At 37.5% G+C, this 26,243-nt stretch overlaps 4 protein-coding genes across 8 annotated transcripts in view; 3 read left to right on the plus strand and 1 right to left on the minus strand.

The window, feature by feature from the left end:
- Nucleotides 1-208: 208 nt before the first annotated feature.
- On the plus strand, nt 209-7,774 carry LOC117957305 (histone-lysine N-methyltransferase SETDB1-A-like). 2 transcript variants are annotated; one of them, XM_034892955.1, is made up of 9 exons: nt 209-322; nt 2,735-2,911; nt 4,106-4,209; nt 4,345-4,980; nt 5,332-5,499; nt 5,772-5,973; nt 6,105-6,178; nt 6,850-6,912; nt 7,031-7,169. In XM_034892955.1, the coding sequence occupies exons 2-8, from the start codon at nt 2,742-2,744 to the stop codon at nt 6,906-6,908; spliced, it is 1,413 nt and encodes a 470-aa protein (XP_034748846.1). In that variant the 5' UTR covers nt 209-322; nt 2,735-2,741; the 3' UTR covers nt 6,909-6,912; nt 7,031-7,169. The 2 variants fall into 2 exon arrangements, with proteins under 2 accessions (XP_034748846.1, XP_034748845.1); XM_034892954.1 differs by lacking the exon at nt 6,850-6,912 and adding an exon at nt 7,339-7,774 and having other exon boundaries at nt 212-322; nt 7,031-7,221.
- A 484-nt stretch (nt 7,775-8,258) lies between these two features.
- On the plus strand, nt 8,259-18,777 carry clk2a (CDC-like kinase 2a). Of its 2 annotated transcripts, XM_034892956.1 has the most exons (13): nt 8,259-8,561; nt 9,826-10,013; nt 10,131-10,413; nt 12,060-12,150; nt 13,024-13,090; nt 13,792-13,908; nt 14,206-14,372; nt 15,883-15,977; nt 16,554-16,683; nt 17,257-17,339; nt 17,483-17,562; nt 17,658-17,748; nt 17,870-18,777. In XM_034892956.1, exons 2-13 carry the CDS (start codon nt 9,826-9,828, stop codon nt 18,056-18,058), a joined length of 1,581 nt encoding a protein of 526 aa, XP_034748847.1. In that variant the 5' UTR covers nt 8,259-8,561; the 3' UTR covers nt 18,059-18,777. The 2 variants fall into 2 exon arrangements, with proteins under 2 accessions (XP_034748847.1, XP_034748848.1); XM_034892957.1 differs by lacking the exons at nt 8,259-8,561; nt 9,826-10,013; nt 12,060-12,150 and having other exon boundaries at nt 10,171-10,413.
- A 1,889-nt stretch (nt 18,778-20,666) lies between these two features.
- On the plus strand, nt 20,667-23,364 carry si:ch211-81a5.8 (uncharacterized protein LOC560648 homolog). Of its 3 annotated transcripts, none has more exons than XM_034892962.1 (4): nt 20,667-20,896; nt 21,166-21,442; nt 21,724-21,811; nt 21,918-23,364. In XM_034892962.1, exons 2-4 carry the CDS (start codon nt 21,219-21,221, stop codon nt 22,056-22,058), a joined length of 453 nt encoding a protein of 150 aa, XP_034748853.1. In that variant the 5' UTR covers nt 20,667-20,896; nt 21,166-21,218; the 3' UTR covers nt 22,059-23,364. The 3 variants fall into 3 exon arrangements, with proteins under 3 accessions (XP_034748853.1, XP_034748852.1, XP_034748854.1); XM_034892961.1 differs by having other exon boundaries at nt 20,751-20,896; nt 21,114-21,442; XM_034892963.1 differs by having other exon boundaries at nt 20,751-20,896; nt 21,114-21,442; nt 21,921-23,364.
- Nucleotides 22,724-26,243, minus strand: part of dnajc8 (DnaJ (Hsp40) homolog, subfamily C, member 8) — a 6,661-nt gene continuing 3,141 nt past the window's right edge. Inside the window, exons 7-9 of the mRNA XM_034892960.1 lie at nt 23,523-23,614; nt 23,249-23,324; nt 22,724-23,171 (exon numbers count right to left, since the gene is read on the minus strand). Coding sequence (XP_034748851.1) covers nt 23,049-23,171; nt 23,249-23,324; nt 23,523-23,614 — 291 coding nt within the window. The 3' untranslated portion in view covers nt 22,724-23,048. The remainder of the gene's footprint in view (nt 23,172-23,248; nt 23,325-23,522; nt 23,615-26,243) is intronic.

The raw sequence follows: 26,243 nt of genomic DNA on the forward strand, positions 1-26,243 counted from the left end.
GTATGGCATTTATCTTGTAGACATATAAAAAAAAATTCCCTCTTGACTCTACACATTGAGTCCAGACACGTATTTATAACTAATATCTATATATAATAACTAACTAATATCAGCGACAGAACAACACTGTTTTGAGTTGATGTAAAACAACTGGTTACCTTAGCTTATTGTTTATTCTTTAATGAGCTTAAAATGCGATGTAGAAACACTTGTTGGTCTTCTGTTGGGAAACAGGGGGTAGCAGTGAGCTCACGGCTTGGTGCAGCAGCATTAGCTAGACACGAAGAAGACAGCGCACTCAAAAAGTAGCTAGTCTACACAATACAAAGGTAAGATTTGGATCTCATTTAAAGCATTTGCGAACTAAAAGTCACACTTTTACAAGAGTAGAGGCGTTATGTACGAAGACTAACCGACGAGATTGTCAAATGTATCTCGAGTATCCCTCCCTACCCCCGATAAAGTCTTCCAGGTAGTGGTGATACCGTGTCGGTTGCTCCTGTTTCGAATGCGTTTTTTTGTTGTTGTCCAAACTGCTAATGTAGGCTAGCTAGCATCAGGCCCTGTCCATCTATAATACTAACGAAAATCAAGGTCATCTCCAATATTTTGTGATGACAAGTAACGTTAACATAACCTCAACTCTGAGTTTGTAGCTACTTTAGAGCACTAGTACAGTGTCCGTTTAAAATGTGCCTGTTTGGAACGGACAGGCTTGGCCTGTGGTGTTGCTGCTTTTAGCATTTTCCAGAAAGCTTGTACCCCAAAATCACTTACAGAAGACTTCTTTTTTTAATACGAGCAAAGTCATTTAACACCAATAGTTGGGTCCCAAGGAGTCTAATGAACGCCTGCGAGAACCTTACTGAAACTGAAGTAGTTGTTATAAGTACAATTAATCCAATTGAAAGGTTTAACATACCTAAAATCCAACCAAAAAATTGCATGTGTATCAGAATTGGTGAAAAATTAGATATTGTTTTTTTGTGGGCTCAAAACTGCTACCTAAACGTTTTCAAAGTGAAAATAACGTTACTCAAACTTAACAGTGGGAAAAGCAGGCTACAGCTATATTAAGACTTTACAGTAATAATAAAGACAAGTATTGAGTGATTGTGTTTTAAATAAGCACAAGTAAAGTAGATCTGACGTAACAGCTTTTATATATTTAAACGGTTATTTTAACTTTTGAGGGTATTTTACAAGATGTCTCAGCTAGTTGTTAGCCAAATTAGCTGTTAGCTAAACTAACTTCAACTTTCCGGTGGAGGCAAACAGACTTTCTTTAACTCTCTATGGGAACAGATTGTGCTGTGTCAATTCAATTTAAAGATAAAGATATTCTGATTGCTTTGAAGACAGAAGGATCCAGATGTTGTTTATTTTATTCAATTAATCTTGTTATTGGGAAAATTCCACATTCACAAGAAAAAAGGGGCGGACTCCAAACCGTTTTGAACATTTCTTTCAAGAACTGCACCAATACAGCAACACTATAAGAGGCATTAAGAACAAGAAGCAGTGGACTGGAATTGTGTCCGATACATTTTTCATGCATCGGTGAAACATTTGACTTTATTTGCACTACACTTTTTTCTTTTTTACTTTAATTTATTTTGATTTATATACCTATTTTTCTCTGTATATGCACCTCTGGTTATGACTTATGAATTATACATACAGGCTATGTAACTGTTCTTTGTTGATAAAATAACTTTAAAAAAAAAGATCGTGCAGTGTCGTAAATCTGCGTTCTTCATGATAATAGGCTCGTTCGAGATGAGCCAGGTCTGCGCGGAATCGATCACCGGCGATCGGCGCCCGTTGCATTCCGGTTAGATTTGTGTCCGACTTGATCCCGACTTGCTCTGACGTCATGCACACGTGGGCAACGGAATTCTCACGAGAGCAAGGCGGCCGCAGTTCTGAGACGCAGGCGGCGCAGTTGCTTTTCACCGACCGCAAGAGCCAGGCGGACCCAGGCGGACCCAGAGCATGCTGGGAAACGCCGGCTTCTCAGCTGATTTAACACCTGATTGGTTTACAACACGATTTATATAAACTTTTTATTGTTTTTGAATCGGAGGGATTTTATTTGCTATTTGTCTGATTTAAAGACTTATTCTGTACAGAACACACGTTGTGTGGCTGATATTAACGTTTAGAAGTCAGAGAGACTAAATCCGTTGAGATCACGAATCATCTCCAGTCTGTTGTTATTAAAATCAGCAAAAGCTTTCATGTAGAGCAGGTTTATCAGCTGATTGGTTCACAATCATCTCAACATGATGTTTTATATAAACCTTTTATTGTTTTTGAATTTTTGGCATTTTAACTGCTATTTGTCTGATTTAAAGTCATATTCTGTACAGAACACATGTTGGCAGATAGTAACGTTAAGAAGTCTGGGAAAAATGTGTTTTAAGAGAAATTAGGATGCACCCAGTAATGTTTCCAGGATATTACTTTGTTTTTTATTATTGATAGTGTATTGGATAGCAAAGCAGTCTTTTAAGTTGTTGTTTTTGCTGAGAAGGGTTTGAATCTAGCGCAACAAGGAGCATCCTAATTTCTTTCATAACACATTTTTCCTGCAGTAGAATGTTGTAGTATTGTAGTGCTCAGATATTCAGTTCAGTACAGTTTATATTGAAGTGCGACATGCAAAGGCCAGTAAAATGTTTATTAACCCTGTTGTATAATTTAACACATATTTTGAAACCTTGTATGTTGCAGTGACTATGGAGGAGGATGAGATGGAGATGAGCAAAGAGGAGCTCCAAAAGTGGATCAGAGAGAAGATAAAGAAGAACTACCTGATCTCCACAAATGTGCTAGAGAAATACAAGCTGCTGCAAACTCTGCTGGATAGGAGGGAGAAACAGGCTGCCCACCTCTTAAAGCTCTGCGAGTGAGTGTTATATCTACTCATATGCTGTCTTCACCTCTTGTAAAAGGACAATAATTAGCCATTTTGTTCTGTTTGGTTATCACGGTATTGGTTTCGGTACCATACCTTCCAACACTCCCGTTTTTTTCTGGGTTTCTTACATTTTTAACTCTATCTCTCGAACCCCTCCCGGTTTGTTATTTCTCTCGGGTAAACTCACGTAATTTGCATGGCCAGAACTCCTTTATAAATAACCGGACCAATATGTTTGTCTAATGTTGACCAGTTTCTAGATCTTGTATGAAACGCATCCTATTCACACAATCCACACACCATAAACAATGTTCAACCTCTTTGTCACAGAAAAATAGTAGGTGCTGAAGGCGGTGTTCAAAGGAATCAAAATATAGCTGTAAATTTCAACAGTGTTGGACAATTTAGATGCATCTTACCTATTCGTATCAACAACCTCCATGCTTTTTTTAAGGTGTGTTGCATGGATTTTAATGTAGTGCACAGCGGGAAAAATTACATTACAGCAGCAACATCGCGCAGAAGAGACAGATTAGGGCACAAGATTTCATCCTTCAGAATAAATCGCACCAGTCTGGCTTCAAAGTACACTCCGTCCAAGAGAGCACTTAGAAACAGCGAAATTAACTACTAAACTACAACAACAAAAAAGTGAGGAAATATTAATGTTTACAAAACATGCCAAAGAGAGACAGTTATTGATGCTCAAGGAATTATGAAAAGTGATTAAATATGTTTGTACGAAAGTGTTAAAAACGTACAAATTTAAAATTACGAATAAAAAATATAAAAATATATTAATAAATGAAGGTACGTTTTCATTTATGTTGCAATGTAAATAATACACTTAACGCTTATAGTACACTTAACAGTACTTCTCCACCGAGCGGGCTCCTACCATCTATGATAGTTTCTGTTCACAATCTTGTCTCTTTTGAGCGTTTTCAAAATGTTTTTTTTGAGGAGTGTTCATTTACAAGCCTAACCTTATTGTCATAGGTGACTTCAGGCAGATTGCAAAGAGACTTGGTCCAGCAGTATTTATTGGGCTCCGCCATTGTAAAAAGCTAACCGGAAGAGCCCTATTCCCACTTGAGACGTCCTTCTGGTCTTCAATTACTGCGTGACATAGGCCAATAGTACTATATTCTTCCCTGGATTCATGTTGTTGATGTGTTTCAGGTCTGTGTCAGCATGTGAAGCGATTGTGAGGAAACAGTACTCTTTGCTAGGGTGGCAATACAGAGACACATATTCTGATGAAGATGATGATACAAAAGGCTCTGGTAAGATACAAATGGTTGGGTTAAAAACGTTTATTCTGGGTATGTTTGTGCCTATTGCTCATTGTTTAGTTGTTGTCAAACATGCAAACTTGTTTTAGTTTGTTTATCTGACCTGAGCTTTTTTTTTCTTTGTAGGAAATGCCATCCCCAGCTCTACTACTAATGGCCTTACTCCTCTGTTACCAAAGCAACAGGACAAAAGGAACATGGAAAATTGCAAACAAAGCAATATCAGTCTAAAGAGAAAACCAGTGGTGGTCTTGACCAGAATTTCTACGTCTCAGATTAGTTCTTTATGTCCTCCAAGGCCTCAGAATCAAAACTGTGAAGATGACTCCTTAAACAATTCGGACTGTAATGTGCAGTGGGAACCACTTGAGTCTTCTTCTTATCCAAGTGATTCTGATTATTCAGTCTCAAGTGATAAGACTTGGTCAAGCAAGAGGAGAAAGAAAGATCAAAAGAATCCAAAATGTACCAGTCAAAAAGCACGCCAAGCCAGCACAAATACAGATGCTGAGAGCAACGCAACTAAAACATCACCTCAAGCCAGCACAAATACAGATGCTGAGAGCAACGCAACTAAAACGTCACCTCAAGCCAGCACAAATACAGATGCTGAGAGCAACGCAACTAAAACATCACCTCAAGCCAGCACAAATACCGTTGCTGAGAAAAATGCCACAAAACCATCAAAACTCCAAGCAAGTACCAATACAGATGCTACATGCAACGTCACGAAAACATCAACAATGCCATCAAACAGCAAAGGTAATGGCCACAAACACACAAAATACAAAAACATCGCTACTGTCATACAAAATATGTAATTTTGTCAGCATAGTTTAGCAACGTTCATGTACATGTCATCTGCACGTCGGCTGATGCAAAACAGTAGTATAAATCCTTAGCTGTTTTGGTACCTACCAAACCACAACAAATTACAGTATAAAAGAAAGTGAGATAGGAAAACTTGACCTTGCTGGTCCATGTTTTGTAACCTAAATTGGGAGATAATTTCTTAACAACACACACCATAACAGTGTGTTTGTTTTAAGGGTGTTTGTATTGGTGGATATTAATCAGTTTTGATATTAACATAGTGTTCCTTTCCACTGACAGTAACACACCCTGTGTGCATCGTCACTACTCCCCGGCCAACCACTGGCAAAGATACCAAGACCCCTCCTAACATTCCACCTGCAGTGCTCAAAGTGAACATGAGTGTCCTGGCCAGAAGGAAGGCCATGAGCTGGCAGCAGGGTAAAATCTTGGAAATAGTAACAAAGGGTAAGAATAAAAAAAAAAAGATCTGTTCGGCACAATACAGAATACTTTCATCTACAACTTGACAGTTACTAGTTTGTTAAATGGGCTCTTATTATGCAGTTGTCCTCCAGTTAGCAAAACATAGGTTTGTAGTTTTAGCTCTCCAGTCCCATGTCCAGTGCAAATCTAAAGGTATATGTTTTAACTCAAATAAATACTGATGTGGAGATGTGTCATTGTTTAAAGAGGGCTTTGCTTATTAGAAGTGTTTTTTTTATTTATTTTTTTTGCAGAAGATGGTAGGTTGAAATACAAGATTAATTTTGAGGAGAAAAAAAAGACCCTATTTTCTGGCCATCACATCGCCTTTGACTACATGCCAAAGATAGACGAGCTGTTTGTCGGTGCTCGTGTGGTAGTCAAGTTTCAAGATAAAGAAACACGGTTCTGCCCTGGTGTCCTGGCAGAGCTCCCCAGCAGAAAAAACCGCATGAGGTTTGTGTAATGGATAACTTTTTAAGATGAAGTCTGTGTCATAAATATGAATAAAGTCACGGTTTCCTGGATAAAATACAGTTTCTTTAGCCCAAGTATTGTTTGATTAAATACATGTGATCATTTTCCAGGTTCCTGGTCTTCATTGATGATCACACGCCAGTCTATGTTGGCTTACCTTTACTTCACCTGGTGTGCAGACCATGTAAGTTTGGGTGTTTTCATTCACACACACACACCAACTATTTATTACAGACTCAATGCCTTCTGATCTGAAAGAGGTACATTCGGTCAAGTTTGAAAATTGTATGGAATGTGTTTTCCCTATTTATGTAGAATTATAGTTTGCTCTTCTAATGTAAAATATGCGGCTCTGGTAGATGTTTGTGATTGGTTTGGCTATGTAAATGCCGTCTCTTTTATGTAAACAAGTGCGTCACAGGATTGAGCAACCCTGGGTTGATTGAACTAGTTGATAACCATCGTCATGACACAGGTTATGCAGGACCGCGGTTGTTAGGGTTAGTGAAGCCAGGTAACTGCAAGAAATCCAGAACATGTCGATCTTGATTTGTAGTACAGACCTCAAGACCCTGAAACTGGAGCAGCTAAACTGAATTCAGTTATCCTTACTTTTATTGTATACATCTAAATGTCCTCTGTGATAAAAAGTGTGCCATCAATATGATAATGCACAGTGCATTAAAAGCCAAAGCTCACTGACAACGGGGCACTTGCAGCAGTTACATATGTCAATGGTGCTGCGGACCCAGTAATATAAGGTGTTCGTTGCCATCAGTAGGTTGGCTCGCCTGCCAATAATAGAAATGTTCAACTATTACATTAGATTTATTTAGCTCATGCTTTGATCCAAAGCAACTTACATGCATTCAGCCATGAAGATAAGTATGGAACAGCATAATGATACATTTTAAGCAGGTAACCCAAATGGAATCAGAGCCAAACTCTTATACCTGTCAAACATTTGTCCACAATACCTATTATTACGCTTCCCATTAAGCAGAGTAACCAATTCGATTTTGTTTTCCTGTGACAGTGACAGACCCTTTGGACGATATTCCAGATGGCATCCACAAGACCTTCATGAAGCAGTATCTAAAGGCCTGGCCTTACCCACCACAGACTCAGTACAGGATTGGACAGGCAGTGAATGCAGAACTTAATGGAGTCATGCAGAAGTGTGAGGTGCAGGCCATCGACAGCAGCTTGATACAGGTTGTTGTTGAGGTCAGTATCTGTCAACTTCATTCTTTAAACTATTTCCATCTGGTCCTTGGTTTGTTTTCCCTGTTTTATTTATTTAGATTTGGAGACTCATAGTAATGTGTGTGTCATCAATCTTAGATGGATCAACGTAAGGAGTGGATCTACCGAGGCTCCACATGCTTGGAACACATAAGTAACGCAAAGGGGCTTTTTGAGTCGAAAAAGAAGGATGAGCAGAAGAATAAATCTTCCACAGTTAAAAGTAAATCAAAATCTCGTGTTTAGAGAACTGGATCCTGTGATCCAAGATGGCACCCCATGCATCTATTGAACCTTGCTCACCAAGCAAATACTAATTTTGAAAATTTTAACTGCTTGTTGTGAATGTAAACTGTTCAACTTTTGTTTAAACTATGAATGAATATTAAAAATTGTTCTTACCGTATATTTTTCCAAGAGTATTTGCATTGTAGTTTTTTTTGTTCTTAAATACAAATGTCTTATTTTCTTAAGACTTTTCTAAGCTCATTTTTAAATTGATGAAAGGGTGTACATGATGAAAATAAAATAAAGTTCAAACATTTTATGTTCATACAAGGGTCCATATACATTATCGTATTCTTTAATAATAAAAATATTTAAGGTGAACATCCTTAAGATTTCAGGCCTCTTTGATTTACAATTTCTATGTAAATTAAAAATGGAATTGTGCTGAGAGTGTATCAGTCTGGAGAATCTTGTTGTGGGTACATGAGCTTCAAGTCTTTAGAATTGTGTGCACAGTTCCATTGTGTGTATAAAATGAAGAAGCAAAAAAAAAATGTAATACTGCATTTTTCCGGGAGATGTCACACCAGGCCCTCGGTAATACTGCAAAGATATAAATATTGCAATACCTCCTTCGATAAATATTTAATATTTACTTAAAATATATTTATTTAAATGGAAATCTTCGAGATTACAGCTTTAAATTAAAAATATAATGATTGAGCTAAATATATCTTTCAGTCACAATACAAATCAACCAAAGAACTCGGCGAACACACCATTTGGATTGTTAAATATGATTTAGTTGACTTGCAGCAGGTTCAGTGCATTGCGCTAGCTCGTCATCTGCGGTTGTTGGTGTAACGTTACGTGCAGGACTGTTTTAACGTTACTTCCTCGGCGCAGGGAGGCGTAGAACCACCAGTATGAACCAGAACTAGCGTAGAGCAAAGGCAGCAGGGGAGGAAAAAAAAAGCTGGCTCCTTGTGGCAGCAGAGCTTTGAACATCGGGCTAGTGAGACGGTAAAAGAAAAAACTGGAACGCAACCACGGATTTCTTGTGGGACAAACGTACAGGCCTCGCTGCTAAAACGGTAACGTTAAATGTGAAATGCTGTTAAGCAAGTCCAAACCCGAAAAAAACGGTCCGTAGTACAGCGGTTAGGGGAAAGTATCTGTTTTGCTAATTGACAAACGTAGCTAGCTAGCTAGGCTAAGATGGCGGTCAAAGTATTTACATTAGCTAGCTAGCTAGTTCTGCTAGCTGTTGCTAGCAGAACATAACACCCAGTACGTCGCTCAATTATACCAGCTGGTTGTAGTTTAAAGTTATCTTGCTGTTATATGCTGGTGTTTGACAAATATTTAGCCGTAGTACGTAATGTCACAGAGCTTAACGTTATCTAATGTTTTAATAGCGTTAACAGCAGTTTCTCTAACGCATCGTCTTAAGGTTAGCTGCATGGTAGAAGCTGCTTTACCGTTAGCATTAGCTAGGTATTGGAAAGTCTGTTTTGTTATGGATAGGTTCCCTCAGTTAACGTCAAAGCTTAATTGATAATGGAATAACGTTACCGGTATCAGTTAGCTACGCTAGTCTTACAATGACAACGCTACAGCCAATTAACGTTATCTAGTATGTTTACAATCGTTTGAAGCCATGTTTACACGTATCTGTGGTGGGTTGTTAGATAATGCAACAGAAAGAATACTTCACCACATTTAATCACATTTCTCCGTTCAAAAAACGTTAGGTCGAGCCCTGCTTTAACCGTTGTGTGTCTAACTGCATCTATTTTTGAACATATTTTCTGGCGGTGTGCTTTATCTGGATCATCGTCAAAGTTGGAGTGTTGAACTGTGTGGTTCTGTGTTTGGATTCAAATGTAGGTAACGTTAGGTCTCCTACACAACCAAGTTTAAAAAACGAAACAAATTTGTTTCCTTAGTAGTTAGTTTGTTTAATGAGCCATGTGTTTTTTATTCGGGGCAGCTTTTTTGAACAGTGAAGTTAACGTTTATGTCTTCACATGCACTAGAATTCGTGTGATTTAAAAAAAATAAAAATTAGGTTGCTTATTCAGTTCGTTTTGATCCTATGTGTTTCTGTGTTTATTACAATTGTTCCTCCTACTGTCTCTTACAACTAGCGTATACATCTATGCGTGGCATTGAACAGCTGTCCCTCTGATGGGAATATATGGCAAGAAAAAAAAATTGTGAACAGATGTAAATGTAAAAAGGAATCTCCCACAATTGTTTCCTGTGTTTTTTTTTTCCAGATGTATTTCCATGAGCTTTTAAAGGGTATTATATGGAACAAATATCAATGTTTTGTTTGTCCTAATAATCATCTAGATGCCTCACACTAGACGGTACACGTCTTCAGACAGAGACAGTAGAAGCAGCTACCAAGATCGTTACAGAGAAAGAGGGCGAAGACACCGGCACAGAAGATCACCTTCTTACTCCTCCAGCAGTGACAGAGACCGAGACAGAAGGGGACGGGGACAAAGACAAGAAGGAAGCTTTGTGCGCTCAAGGAGGTATGTTTCTGTGTAAAGTGAGATATACATTTTTAGTACCAACTCTGCAGATCTTTTTTGTGGGTTTAGTTGGTTGCCAGTCTTTTGGTTTCAACAAATGCCTCTGTCCTGATTCAGTCGTAGCTATGACAATCGCTCTACGGAGAACCGGCCATTTGACCGAAGATACGAGGGATACAGGCGCTTGGATCAGAGCCGAGATAAAGACCGCGACAGAGAAAGGGAGCCACATGGAGCAGCTGAAAGTTACTATCCACGCGACTTCTCCCCAATCATGTATGACTACCGACGTGGACGCGAGAGGGGTCGTGAACGGGAAGAGTCGTACCGGCGGAAAGGCAGCAGGCGTAAGCACAAACGAAGGCGGCGTAGAACCAGGTCCTATAGCCCATCCTCCTCGGTGAGTACAGCCAGTCCTGAGATTGTGTTGTAACACTCCTCATCCTCTCTTCTTCCATCTCTGTCTCTTCCACTCAGCTCTTTCTGTCTCTGTCTTTCTCTAACCATTTATTCTCTACAGCCCCTGGAATTGGTAAGTAGTACAATCTTTATGATTTCTTTTTCTTTTTTTCCAGAAGAGTTTTGAAACTTTTTTTTTAGGTGGGTTTTTGCCTAAGTAGAGCTCAATAGTGACCGCCCACTTTTTGAACGGCTTTGGTTCCGTAGCTGATTTTCCTCTTTCAATTTCTCAATTTACATTTCATAAAAGGCTTATATAAAGAGTTGTAAGCCATAAACCAATCCAGCCATCTACGAGAAGAATTGTGACCATAAAACATTTGTTTTGGTGAAAAAGAACATTTTCAAAATGACTAAGACAAAGGTACAATACTGTGTACATAAACAATCATAGACATAGCTTTTTGTGGGTGCAGTAAACATTTTCATTGCCACAGCGAGCTCCACCAATCAGATATGCCGCTGTTTTAGCATTGTGGGTAGTGTAGTGCTTCTCCATTACATTGTGAATAAGACATGCTTTTTGTAAAAAGTTGATTTCATACGGACTTGTGGCTTCTACATGGGCATGAAACATCGTTTCACAATCTCATAGCTCGTGGTAAGTCTACCTTGGATGGCTAATGATCAAAATCAATTTTCACTTCTGGAACCACACTGTTGAGCTCTATGGGCTTTTTTTTTTGGCAGAGCATTTTCATTTTTATCCAAATACGTTTTCAGTATTTTCATTAATGATCAACCACTTATTCTTAAAGCTCTTTAGATACACGCCAATCACAGCTTTCTGACCTTTACCTTTTGTAGTCTAGTTACATTTGGTCACTACTCACAATTTGTGTCCGTGGTCCTACCTTTCATAACATTTTATCTTGTATTTTGTTAGTTCTTTTGTAAAAAGCCTAAAGGCCTGTGGTAAAACTTGGTTGGCCACTGAAAAAAGTGAAAATGTTCTACCAAGCACTGTGCAAAATTTAAACTTAAATAAAACACATTTCTGTTAGAATTTGACATATAAACATGACCTTTTAAAATCTCTTAAATTTTTTAAAATGCATTTTTGTGGGGATTATTTTCAACCACATATTATGTAGTATACATTTAAGTAAGCCGGGAACATAATTTGATGTAGTATATATGTTGGGGTTATCTTTAAATATTTCCTGCTTGATTACATATGGTCCTCCATTTTATTTCCATAAAAGTCAACCTAATAAGTTTTGAATTATATTACTGTTTTAATTGGTTTTTGCGTTGATGAATGGATATGCCAGTTGCTTCCTTGTTTGTAAGCAGCTGTGGTTTAAAGGTAGAGGGGGGAGAGGAGCAGAGGACAACATGTAATCTTTGACTTGTTCCCTTGCACTATATCCCTATCGTTATATATTTCCTTCACGTGCTGTCATGCGTGAATCGCCCCATGACCACCAAACCCACCTACAACCACAACTACCACCAACACCACCCTCCTCTTCCCTCCTCGTCTACCTGTGCGGCTTGACGAAATGGCTACGGCTGCCCCTGAAAACCCTCTGTTCCCTCTGGTCGTGTCGTGACCTGCTGATGGCGGTTTGGGTGTGAAAACAGCGGAGTGACAGCCGGACGAGGGCACTGAGTGTGAGGGACGACGAGGAAGGGCACCTGATCTGTCGGAGTGGGGACGTCCTACAAGAGAGATGTACTCACTGCCACTACTCTATCGTAACCATTCTCCATATGAGTATTAAAGCATAGAGCATTTACATGACATGGGAGTGCCTGATGATGGTGATGCCTTGCTAGAATGCTCTTCGCTCTAGCTGACATAGCAGGGTGGATTGCAAGAATGTTGAAGATTTTGAGAGGGATTTTAGATACCTTCTCCTTTTTTGTTCTAGGATTTTAAGCTGTGGAGCATTTTCTATGTTTCACAGGTTACTTGACTTTCCTAAACATAGAATCCCATTTGCAGATGTTTGTCTCTGTTGCATTTCAGATTAAAACTCAGTTACAGTTCTAAATCTGTAAGTTAGCTATTTTCTGCTACGAGGGTTTCAGGGATTTTCGTTTCTTTTTTTAGTAGACGTCTTACATACACATTACTTACTGAATAGGTGCCTAGAACAACCAACGCACCTTTAGATACTTAGTTTAACATGTTTGTCATTTTCAGGGTTCTGCAATATTTAGAAGAAAAACTAATCATTTTTTTCATTTTTACACAATACTCATGTGTCCTTTTGGGCAGAGACAGACACATCTTGAAAAGGGTGTGACATTATTTTCGATGGCTGCAAATTGGTCATCAAAGAAAGGGATGGCATAACATTTGCTCCCTTATTTTCTTCACATGTATTATAGTGCTATGTTTTTAATTATCATAGATTACCTCAAAGTGTTTCTGCCAGATTGAATAGGCAGCCATTTGGAAAAGGGGATGGGCGCTAGAATTGATACGCCTGTCTGAACCTTTGCATTATGTATTCCTGCTTAGGTCCACATGTCTAATGCTTCTGTTCTTTCTTTCCCCACCCTCCCTCTCTCTCTTCCTTTTCTTTGTGTTGTGTTGCAGATGAGATTGTCAGCACTTTGGGGGAAGGCACTTTTGGGAGGGTGATGCAGTGCATAGACCATCGCAGGTATGTATCAGTTAACTCTGGAAGAAAAAACACTGTCCAATGCTCACTATGTTTGATTTTTAGAAACAAGTGTGTGTGTCATGCCTCTCAGGGGTTAGACTTGAGCCAAATGAGACTAGGACAAGAGTAGTTAACATCCACCTTTAACTATTTCTTACTACTACTGTTTTGTGGCTGTTTTAAATTTAAAAACCTCAGATTGTCCACAGCTTCAAAGGTTCTGTTTTTACCCTGCTCTCTGTATTGATAACATGGTGCAGCCTCCTGCAGGGGAGTTAGCTTTGTTGTATCTTAGCCTCATGTGACTGTGTGCCCTCTCCCTGTTAGATTCATAATGAAAGATTTATTATCTTGTGATTATGCTTTTTGTTTATGAGAAAACAATCATCAAGCAAGTTTATTTTCATGGTCAGGGCCTTAAAAAGTGACACTTACTGAACTTGCATTGAGAATATGCTTATTACAAGGAGGGACTTCTCATATCTCGACCATATGACTAGCATTCATCTCAGAGACTTTGCTGCATATTATTGAGTGTTGTGTTATTACTGTAAATTTAAATCATGTCACTTTTGTGTCCTCAATTTAGTCAGGCCCTTTACTAGGGCATCTAGTCCCCAAAGTGAGGTTTACATACAAAGGTATTGCATGCTTTGTGTATATCCCTTGATTTTGGCTTTATACTATCTTATGTTTTACAGGGGAGGAGCCCATGTTGCTCTGAAGATTATCAAAAATGTGGAGAAGTACAAGGAAGCAGCTCGCCTGGAGATAAATGTACTAGAGAAGATCAATGAAAAGGACCCTGATAACAAATTGTGAGTTCTGACTAAGTATTGTGGCACTGCATTTAAATGAACTTTTTACCCTCAAGTAACACACCCCACCATTTTCCTTATCAGCTGGGCGACAAACCTAAAATATCACCAGTACTGACATAAAGTGTCAACTACACTGTTTTGTTCATGTTTGATAAAAACCTTACCTTACATGGAAGCTTTAGACAGTTACCAAGAAAAATGTTGTGCTACATTACTCTCTTAAAATATTAGACTTAGCTTAAGCTAAAGGATGTAGCAAATCACTCTCAAACCTGTATCCTGTTTATCTTGCAGCCTCTGTGTACAGATGTATGACTGGTTCGACTACCACGGTCACATGTGTATCTCCTTTGAGCTGCTAGCTCTCAGCACCTTTGACTTTCTAAAGGAAAACAACTACCTGCCCTACTCAATTGGTCAGGTCAGACATATGGCCTACCAAATCTGTCTTTCTGTGAAGTGTAAGTTTAAAAAAAAAATTTTTTTATTGTCCTTTGTTTGGTTTTAGTACCAAATAAACTTAATATAAAGAATGCAACTGTCATTAAATTTAAGATGCCAATGATGAATGAATGATTAAAAGATATTTATATCGTGGACAAAGACCTGAGTCGGTCTGCAGAAAAAACTGAACTCAGGGTGCAACTTCATGATATTATAAACTTTATCAATAACTCAAACACACCTTATCACCTGCCCTCCTGCAGATGGCCCCTATCAAAGACATGCAAATACTAATCTCAACATACCGCTAACAAGTAAAAGCAACCAATTTAGCATGTTCACGTAGCATGTAGACAGAAACCCTCAAAACGTGTATGTTTTTGTCATAGTTTTTTGTCTTAAGGTAAGATACACCTTTTTATAAAATAAGTAGTTTTCCAACAAACACACACTCATTGACTGATGTCTTCATCAGTTGCCTTCAGATAGAGTGGCTGGACTGAAAGCCTCTGTTGTTTTTGGTAGACAGCCTTTAGCCACATGAGGGCATTATAGCACCAGAGGCCAGGCAGAGGAGTGTCTTTATTAATGATTCCGCCATGTAGAATTCCTAGTAGGGTCTTTTTTATTCAAAACTTACAGTCTCAAATGTTAGTATCTACTAGGGGTGGGAAAAGTAATTGATTCTAAGATGCGATTCTCTCTAGAACGATTCAATGCTCGATTCTGATAAGTTAATAGTCAATTATTTAAAAAAAATAAACCCAGTGTGGAATGGAATAATGGACAACAACTTTGAGTTTAGTGCAGAAAAAAAACATAAAAATGTCCAAAAGAAGAATAAATTAAATTCTGTATATACACATGATCTAATAAGACATACATAAAACACCACACATATCATCTATTTTATCACATTACGTCTTACCACCTTATGTTTCATGTTCTAAGAAGCCAATTCTCCATCTTTAAACATGACTGAGCTTCTGACATGGAAGATTACTGTAAGAGAAGGTGACTTTTACAAGCATGTAATGCTTAAGCATGAAATGACTACAAAATAAAAATCTCAGACAAAACATTTCATTAAAACTTGTATGTGACGAATACTGTACATGTCAAAATCTAACAAACTTGGATTTAGATGTATGTTTTTAAAAATCATGCATGGATTAGTACAGACATTTTTTTGCATCCATAATGGGTTTAGAATTGAAATTGTTGGCCTTTGAATCGGAATAGTCGTGAAGTGTCCAGAGATTCCAACCCCTAGTATCTACTGTATATGTGATCTGTAGATTTGTACTATTTCTCATGTTTTTTATTACAACTTATCTATTATTATTATTATTATTATTATTATTATATCATCATCATCATCATCATTATCATCATACTCTGCATTAATTGTCTGATTTAATCTGAAGTAATTTAGATCAGCACACTGTGTAATTTGAAGATGCATTGTGTTCAAAATGAAAATGAAGACTAAATAACCAATTTTCTCATGTGTTTCTCTCTCCATAGATCTTCATGACAGTAAACTGACACACACAGACCTGAAGCCTGAAAACATTTTATTTGTCAACTCCGACTTCACAATGTCGTTCAATGTAGAGAAGGTTAGATGTAGTAGAATGACTCTGGTTTTACTGGTTGGATTTCTGTTGTCATATTGTGTTGGTCTGTTTTAAAAGGTGCTAAATGTGGCGGGGTTGGCTCAGTGGGTAGAGCAGGCACACATACTTCAAGGTTTACGCCTCGACGCATAGGTCACGGGTTCAAATCCTACCTGTGACGATTTCCTGCATGTCTAGCCCTTGTATCTCCCCTTTCTCACCTAGCTGTAATATAAAGTTAAGGTGGAAAAGCCCAATAATCTTTAAAAGTTTCTATGTGAAAAAAGTTAGAATAAAGGGAAAAGGTGAAATACCTTTCTTTTTATAGACATTGGTTCCAAAACTGAAAAACCAGTACCACTTTTTACTGTGATACTGAACATTGTAGATCTTTTGTTGAAATGTTGCCAGTAAATATTGCTTAGATGTTTCACAAATAAATATGAAATACCCACAGCTGCTGTAGGGGGGGAATAAAAAAAAAAAAAAAACTGCTACTACTTACAAGACACTATTAACATAATACTTTGTAGGAAAGTCCATCAAAGCTATAAAAAAAAACAGTTTTCTTCCTTGCAGAAGCGAGAAGAGCGGACGGTTAAGAGCACGGCAGTACGTGTGGTGGACTTTGGCAGTGCCACTTTTGACCACGAGCACCACAGCACCATTGTGTCCACGCGGCATTACCGTGCTCCCGAGGTCATACTAGGTGAGAATGTCCATAGGATTTTACGAATATTTACTATCACACTTATATACTATCACAGTTCCAATAAAATAGATCCAGACATTATACAGAGAATCCGGTTTGGAGATGAACGCGTGTGACTGTTTTAGTTGGCACAAGTCAGTTCTTCCTATTTAGCTTTGTAGAGCAAAGATTTTCTTGCATGTTCTTCTACACACAGGTTGCATTCTACCTGTTAAAACAAGCACAGCTCAACATTCCTATTTTAAAAAGCATTTTAAGGTGCCTTGTTCAGCAGGGGATAAGGTGATGGGCCTCCTGATACGGCAGATTCACATATTAACAGTACAACTACGCGTCAGTGTCGAGATCAAGGGCCAGTTAATGAGAGGAGTTCCAATTAACACACTTGTTTTAATCCACAAATTATTGTCCTAGGTTCTAATCTCTTCTTGGAAGCACATGGTATTTATGCCTGAAACTATGTTGCTTAAATGCTGAGTCGTTTAATTAATTTTGTCTGATGTCAGCGTTAAATGCAACCTGGAGTAGTCTCCAAATGCCTTTTATTCATTACATGTTTTTGTCCTGCAGAGCTGGGCTGGAGCCATCCCTGTGACGTTTGGAGCATTGGCTGTATCCTGTTTGAGTACTACCTGGGCTTCACCTTGTTTCAGGTACAATGGCACCCCGCTGCTACCAAGACCTTGACCTCAGTTAGACCTCATTCAAATTGGAATTTTAGGCCAGTTACTAAACGCCTACTTTGACATCAATAACTTGACCTGAATAATGGTTGTGTAACTTGTATTTCTTTTAGACTCATGACAACAGGGAGCATTTGGCAATGATGGAGAGAATCCTGGGACCAGTGCCCTCTAGGATGATTCGTAAAACGAGGTGAGAGAACACAGACACACACCAAAGTGAGAAAAAGGAAAAACAACTTGCACACACTTAAAACACTGCTCACACTGAGCTCTGCACCCCCTCAGGAAGCAGAAGTATTTCTATCGTGGCCGTCTGGACTGGGACGAAAGCTCCTCAGCGGGGAAATACGTCAGAGAAAACTGCAAACCGTTGCGGGTAAGATGGGTGGATGGGGAGTGGAAAAGGAAGAAATAAAAAGATAAGTGAAAACAGTGCAGTTCTCTTGACAGTCTTTCAGTATTCTCTTAATCTTTCTTTTTTCTTTTCCCCCTATCAGCGGTACTTGCTTTCAGAGGCGGAGGAGCACCACCAGCTGTTTGACCTTATTGAAAGCATGTTGGAGTATGAGCCCTCAAAGAGACTTGTTCTGGCTGACTCCCTCAAACACCCGTTCTTTGAGAATGGAGCAATTAGCGAGGCAGGGAGCAGCAAAAACTGGGAGGGCAACCGCGACATCAGCCGGTGACCTATGAGCCTCCAAAGACTTAATGACAGAGAAGATCAAGTCTTTTTATATGTGGAGCAGGTGAACTGTTAAATTAATCGGGGCTTTGGATGTTTTCTGTCGTTTGTCAAAGCATGGACACCTTAACTTCTTGCTTCTCCATCCTACCCCTCTGACGTCCATCTCTGCAGCCACAGGAGGCATGGTTTTGCAGCGGAGACCAAAATACCCACAAAAGACAGGAAAAGAGTTGGAAAGAGTTATTTTCTAGCTACCACAGCAGTAGTGGACAAACATCGTAAATGTAAGATTGATTGTTCCCAAAGTAGCCCTCTATGCAGCTCCTGTCTTCCTTTTGACCTCTGAACTACCTGCTTCCTTTCCATCCGTCCGTCAATTTTTTTCATCAGCATGTAATAAAATGAAAACCCCTTTTTATAAGGAAATAAGCACTACAAAAACAGGTTACACAAATACTCCGTGTTAGAGAAGAAATGTCTTCCAATTCTGAAGTCGAGGAAAGGGGAAAAAAGGAGATAAAGCTGTATATGCAGCACAAGTCCTCACCCGCATAATTCTAAACATGGAGACATGCAAGATATTCTATTATGTTCACACCAAATCATTCACATTGAATATCATATTTCTTTAGTAATTGTAAGAATCTCCAGCAGTTTCAAGTTTTTGTTAAGTGAGCACTTGTGTTGCATATAATTTTTCATGTTTCTTTTTTTTTTTTTGGTCAAAAAAAAAGAGTTCCCTCAAAGAGATTTTTGTCCTTAAACTTGGGGTCTATTAGGTCAGCTATTTTTTGCCAACGAGATGATATGAAGATGGACAGTACACACACGGCATAACGCAACAAACGCATCTATCAGTAAGGTGTGTGTGCGCGTGTGCGCCTGCCGTTCATATTAATGTTTTGCTCATTGACTTCTTAGTAGTTCAGCATTAGTCATGGGAACATTCTTGCATATTTTTAAACCCAAAAAAACATACACTGCCTTTCCCATGTGTGATTTGGTCGGACCCAAAGTCTCTATTGAGATTAAGCACACAGCTCAAAGTGGTTTCCAATGAGCCACACACAACTCCTGTTTTGTATTTATTTTGAGTTCCAATAGGTCATAGTCCCCACCCCCCACCTGTATATGACTTGGTTTTTTTTGTATGAAATTAAAGCGTATAAAACTGTATATATGTAAGATTGTGTAGAATTAAAGTTAAGTCCTCCTTACAAAAGGCTTATGGTGCTCAGTATCGGTTCAGGCCAAGGGAGGCGTTTTGTCTTTAAATACCATTACTGTGTCCGAGTCCATCTCTTACCTCACCGACTAATGCCAACGCTGCATGATGTGCATAAAGTCAGAGACGTGTCAAATGTGTCGGTGAAGATTGAACGTGGTGTCTACGTTTTTTTATTTAGGGTGAACTCATTAGTTGATCTTTAAAATTAATAAAGATAAATATATTGCTGCAGGAAATTAACATATTAATTAACTTATATTGCCAAAGTGACAACTTTAGAAATTAGTCACTTCATTGTTTTTCTAGAAATTAGCTCATGTGTTTAGACCAGTATACCACTAGTTTTAGAGGTTCACATGCTGATTTTAAATCCCAAATGGGTCTCCCCCACCCAATGCTTTAAGGACGTCTAACTGTCAGTTTTAATTCTGAAACTACTTTTGCTTTTGTTGGTAAGTCCTCTTGGTGGTCATCATGTACAGGTATTGTAAGCTTCCTATTACCTCTCATTTCTTGTTAGTTAATTTCTTTTGGAAACTAATCTCTCATTTCTTTCCAAAACCGAAGCTCAGCTGTCACCTCGTCAAGGCAGAAAGCGAGGGAAACACAGGAGATCTGTTGGCCTGCAACAGGTGTATCAATGCTTTGTTAGCAAAGCTTCCCCATCTGTCGGTAATGTACTGTTGCTTTATTTACCTCAGCTTTTTTCCTATGAATACATTGTTTTCCTAGAACTAAAAATATAACGAGTTTTGGGGCCTCAAAATCAGATTTTAACAAAGGACCCCAGTAAACAAGACTCAAGTCTACAAATAATTGACCACTTGGTTTAAAGTGTGCCTAATTTAACAGAGAAATGTTGGGACCCTGGAGGTTGATGGTCTAGGTCACTTTGGTCTCTTGCCCACTATGGCCAAAGAAGAAATTATATCCCTTATGAGCAGATATAATTAATAATATAAGATTGCTGTTTGTCTTACAGCACTGTATCTTTTGTTGTAAATAAGACCTTTGCAAATATAAAATTGAAGTCAGTTGTTTCAAAATATATATTAACAAGTCACTGTAACCCAGTTGCTAAATGTTTTCAGTCAATGGACAGCTTCATGAATTTGGGGACAAGAAAAAGAATCTGCGTCACAGAAGTGTCACTTACCTTCCATCTACTCAGTCTGTTGATGCTCCATCTGTCTCACCAACTGATCTCATCAGCTGTTACTGTTCTTAAACACTCAATATACATGAACTTAAATTTAAAAATGACTTTTGAACTAAGACCAACCAGCCAATTTGAAATCCATCTCCCAACTGTAAAATTGAAGTTATACAAACTATTTTCAGAGATGAAATGCCAACAAGCACCTGTTTCTCTGTGCAGGTTTGTTTGGCTCTGCTCTCAGGTTAATTAGATAAACTCTTATGTCTTTAGTTAATCCTGTTTGAAGACCAGCAAGGTCATCAGTCAAATCCCCATAAAAACAGATGGTGACAGAGCAGAAGTGGTTACATGTGCGTACACTGAAGTACTGGAAGCACCTCAACAAATGGATTCTACACTTTACATCTTTCGTACGGTCACCTGATTGTGTCTACAGGAGATACTGCTTGCAAGTGAGTCCCTTTATTTCTTTAAGGCATGTACAGTGTATTGTTTGTTTGCACAGAAACAAAGTATACTTCAGGTGCTCTAACTTTAAATTCAGGCCAATGATGATCAGGTGCTTTTCTCAATAAGAGAATATGAGATTATAGACAAATAACATAAGAAATAAAGGCAACATGAGAAAATTCACGAGGATCTGTTAATACATTCTGATAACCCTTCTAGCGGGCTTCAGAAGAGTCAAGACGTTAGTGTATAAGCCTGTGTGTGCTCACAGAGCCTAGGAAACCCTATCTGCTCGAACGACATCGGCACGAGACAGCTCTTGAAATGGATTCCCTAATTTCGCTGGGCGCTCCTCTGAAGCAGTTCACCAGCTGTGTTTCAGAGAAGAAACCCTCCACCAAGAGAGGAGCCAAGGGCAGCAAGTCTGTCCGCAGGAGCAGCTTCACCCGCAGGAAGAGTGTCAGTAGGAGGAGAAGCCTTCCATGCAACAGCCAGAAAGTCCCGGACTCCTGGCTCAGAATATACCAGGCTGAACTAAAGAAAGAAAGGTAGGGTAACCATTTTATTTGAACGTATAACTCATTTATTAAATGCAAAGTAATATTTTGTCATCCAATGGTGGATTTGTTTAATTTTTTAAAGAATTGTGTCATACTTCTCTAACAGTGTGATTTAAGAAATTAACGTATGGAGTTAATTCAGTCCTGGTGTCCAGCTGAGACTCTTAGCCAGACAGACTCGGCCTAATGAGGCTAAAGCTGTTCCTCACGTGAATAAGCTGCTTCTCCATGTGTTGTTCCTAATGTTGCTCTGGGCTGTTTGCCTTAAGGAAACGACAGCAAGACATACTGGCCAAGAAGAACGCAGAAAGGACGGTCAGACGAACTTACTTCAGGACCCACCACTCCCTACCACGGGTAATTGAATGAACGATAACATTTAACAACTTTTTTTTAGTGAATGCTAATACTAATTAATTATACTTTACTATGACATTCATACTTCCTCCTCTTTCAAATGCAGCAGCCCACCCCTGCCAGAAAACCAGCCCCGGTGAAGGACGATTCCTTCTTTGGAGCTTTCCAAGGTCTCAGTCTGGACGGACTGCTAGGAGGAACGAATGGATCTCCTGCTGTCAGTGGAGATCAGTGCAAAGTCATGTGAGACCTGATATAAGGACAATGAGACCGTTTAACTGATCCTCATGCTTGAGCCTTGAAGGTCAAAAGGGGATTTGAGTTAAATATAAAAGGCTCGAACTTTTTTAACTCCAAGAAAAAGGGGGAATGCCAAACATATTTGGCTTACTGTTTTTTTTTTTTTTTTTTAAATGTTAATGCATGTTCTGGATTCCTTGATGGTTGTTTTGCAGATTACTCTATCAGTCTGAACAGTTTCAATCTACTTGTTTTTGTGAAATATGAGGGTTATAAAATTGAGCATCTCTCTATCTTGAATAACTACAATTTTATTGATCCAGGTTAAAGGATTTTTATTCAACATGAATAGGAAAAGATGTGCAACAAACACCAAGGCGGTGTTTTTACTGAATACATTTGAGAAATGCAGAACTAAGACACTAAAATGAAAAAACCTGCATAGTTCAAAAATTTCTACTGAGGTGCAGAATTGTCCAATTTACAATCTCACAGCATATTTCAAGGTTGTGTGTATCCGGTCACTATTGTATTGGCTTGTGAATGTGATTTGTCTATAATTACAACCAGATCATCAAAAGCAGTAATGCCACATACCATCTGCCCCCAAATCTACCTACGTATTTAACTTTTATGTAAAGTTTAGACTCAGCTTTGTAGACCACCGTAAGATAGGCTTGTTAAGACCAAGCTTTATTTAGATAAAAAGAACAAAAACAACAATCACATTTTTCTCATCAGTTACAGAAGGGGATGATGCATCATTTCTCTATCTCACAAGGCAGGTACGATCGCTGAGTGCAGATCACAAATATGTTATGTATTAGAAAACCAAAGTACAAAACTACGTTTGTCAGACTCAGGATGTTGTCAAATGACAAGTATCTCAATGACTTCACAGTTGACTGCTGACGACGAGACGATGACCTAGAATGGGGAAGCTGGGAGAATTTTTTATAACGGTAGGTTTATTCTAATAAAGTCACATTTTACAGCATCATTCCCTCTGTTCCATCTTGACCTTTGGGGGCTTGAGGAAGGACCGATTCTTTTTCTCCTTGCTCTTTTTGCCTTTAGCCTGGAAAGTCCTCCAACTGTCCACTCGCCCATCTCTTGTTTCCTGACAAATGTTACAAAAAAAAGTTAATTTAAGGAATTCCAAAAGCAATTTAAGTAATCAGTCGTTAAGAAACACACCTCAAAGTTTTTCTGCCATTCTCTGTCCCGCTTTGCTTTCTCTGCTGCTTCAATTTCTTCCTCTCTTGCCCTTTTCCTGGTAAATTGAGAGGAAAATGAATAAATTACATTCTAAATGTCTGTTTCAATAGAAAAATCTGATAAACTTTTGATCAGATATTACAAACACATTTACAATATATATATATAGACATTTAAATAAAGAGGCAAAGACAGGTAATTGTTCTTTACAGCTTGAACAAAAACCAGGGTGTAAACATTGCGCATCATTTACCTTTCATGCATGTCCTTTGCTTCCCTTTCCTTCCTCTTGATTTCAAGCTCTGCAAACAACTTCATGGTCTGTTTGTACACGGCTTGTTTAAACTGGAAAAGATGGACAACTCGGTCTTAGTGTCAAAGAAAAACATGTTTTGGATCTAAGATTATTTATTGTCAACAGTGTATGGGTCAATAAAAACACATTGCACTATTAAAATGTTTGTATTACCTCAACTCACAGTATTCTTTTTATTGATTTATTCTGGTTAGAATTTGAGTAAAAGTTTGAAATATTGAGCGTGGCCAAGATGCGGTGTATAGCTATTAAAAGTGTTTTAATATATTTTAGCAATGTGTCCTCAATTCAAACAACAGCTACTTATTAACTAAATGAACAGTAGGAGATGATGGCACAAGACTCTGGTAAAGTATGTGAAAAGCACTACTATGTAGAAAAATTATGGAAAAAGTCACAGTATAGTATGTTGAAAAAATATGAAAAGTCGGAATGTCAGTCATAGAATGTTGAAAAAAGTCACAGTAAGTTATGGTATAAGTCATAGTATGAAAAAAGTAAAAGAATGTCGGAAAACGTCATAGTATAATATGTCTACAAAAGTTATAGTATGTTGAAAAAAAGTCTAAGCACGTCGAAAAAAAAGTTCAGTTTTACAAAGTCATGGTATAGTATATAGAAAAATTATGAAAGAAGTCAGAATAGTATGTCAAAAAAAGTTACAGTATAGTATGTTGTTCAAAAATATGAAAAAAGTAAAAGAATGTCAGAAAACGTCATAGTATGTCCAAAAAAGTCTCAGTACGTTAAAGAAAAAGTCATAGTATAGTATGTTGAAAAATGACAAAAAACAGTATTGTAGACAAAAAAAATTGTCAAAAAAAAAGGGCAATGTTACAAAGTCATGGTATAGTATGTCGAAGAATTATGAAATTCACAGTATAGTATGTTGAAAAAATATGAAAAGTCGGAATGTCAGTCATAGAATGTTGAAAGAAGTCACAGTATAATATGGCAAAGGAAAAAGTTATGGTATACGTCATAGTATAGTACGTCTAAAAAAAGTCTTAGCACGTCAAAGAAAAGTCATAGTATAGTATGTCAAAATTACAAAAAACAGTATTGTACACAAAAATTGTAAAAAAAAAAAATAGGGCAATATTACAAAGTCATGGTATAGTATGTCAAAGAATTATGAAAGTCACAGTATAGTATGTTGAAAAAGGTCATAGTATAGTATGTTGAAAAAGTCACAGTATAGCATGTCCAAAAATTAAGAAGTCATAGTATAATATGGCAAAGGGAAAAAGTTATGGTATGTCAAAAAAATATGAAAAAAGTAAAAGAATGTTGGAAAACGTTATAGTATAGTATGTTGAAAAAAAGTCTTAGCATGTCAAAGAAAAGTCATAGTATAGTATGTTGAAAAATTACAAAAAACAGTATTGTAGACAAAAAAAATGTTAAAAAAAATGGTCAGTGTTACAAAGTCATGGTATAGTATATAGAAAAATTATGAAAGAAGTCACAGAATAGTATGTTGAAAAAAGTCATAGTATAGTATGTTGAAAAAATATGAAAAGTTGGAATGTCAAAAATATAAAATGGAAAAAAAAAGTCATAGAATGTTGAAAAAAGTCACAGTATAGCATGTCCAAAAATTAAGAAGTCATAGTATACTGTGGCAAAGGAAAAAGTTATGGTATGTCAAAAAAAATGAAAAAGTAAAAGAATGTCGGAAAACGTCCTAGTATAGTATGTCGAAAAAAGTCATAGTATAGTATGTTAAAAAATTGAAGAAAAAAAAAAGGTCAGTTTTACAAAGTCATGGTATAGTATATAGAAAAATTATGAAAGAAGTCAGAATAGTATGTTGTTCAAAAATATGAAAAAAGTAAAAGAATGTCAGAAAACGTCATAGTATAATATGTCGAAAAAAGTCTCAGTACGTCAAAGAAAAAGTCATAGTATAGTATGTTGAAAAATGACAAAAAACAGTATTGTAGACAAAAAAAAAGTAAAAAAAGAAAAAAAAAGGGCAATGTTACAAAGTCATGGTATAGTATGCAGGAAAATTATGTCAAAAAAAGTCATGGTATAGTATGTCGAAGAATTAAGAAAGTCACAGTATAGTATGTTGAAAAAATATGAAAAGTTGGAATGTCAAAAATATAAAATGGAAAAAAAAAGTCACAGTATAGCATGTCCAAAAATTAAGAAGTCATAGTATACTGTGGCAAAGGAAAAAGTTATGGTATGTCAAAAAAAAAATCAAAAAGTAAAAGAATGTCGGTAAACGTCCTAGTATAGTATGTCGAAAAATGTCATAGTATAGTATGTTAAAAAATTGAAGGAAAAAAAAAGGTCAGTTTTACAAAGTCATGGTATAGTATATAGAAAAATTATGAAAGAAGTCATAGAATAGTATGTCGAAAAAAAGTCACAGTATAGTATGTTGTTCAAAAATATGAAAAAAGTAAAAGAATGTCAGAAAACGTCATAGTATAATATGTCGAAAAAAGTCTCAGTACGTCAAAGAAAAAGTCATAGTATAGTACGTTGAAAAATGACAAAAAACAGTATTGTAGACAAAAAAAAGTAAAAAAAAAAAAGGGCAATGTTACAAAGTCATGGTATAGCATGCAGGAAAATTATGACAAAAGTCATAGTATATTATGTCAAAAAAAGTCATGGTATAGTATGTCGAAGAATTAAGAA

Source organism: Etheostoma cragini, chromosome 14 (assembly GCF_013103735.1).
Source record: "Etheostoma cragini isolate CJK2018 chromosome 14, CSU_Ecrag_1.0, whole genome shotgun sequence".
NCBI classification, from domain to species: Eukaryota; Metazoa; Chordata; class Actinopteri; order Perciformes; family Percidae; genus Etheostoma; species Etheostoma cragini.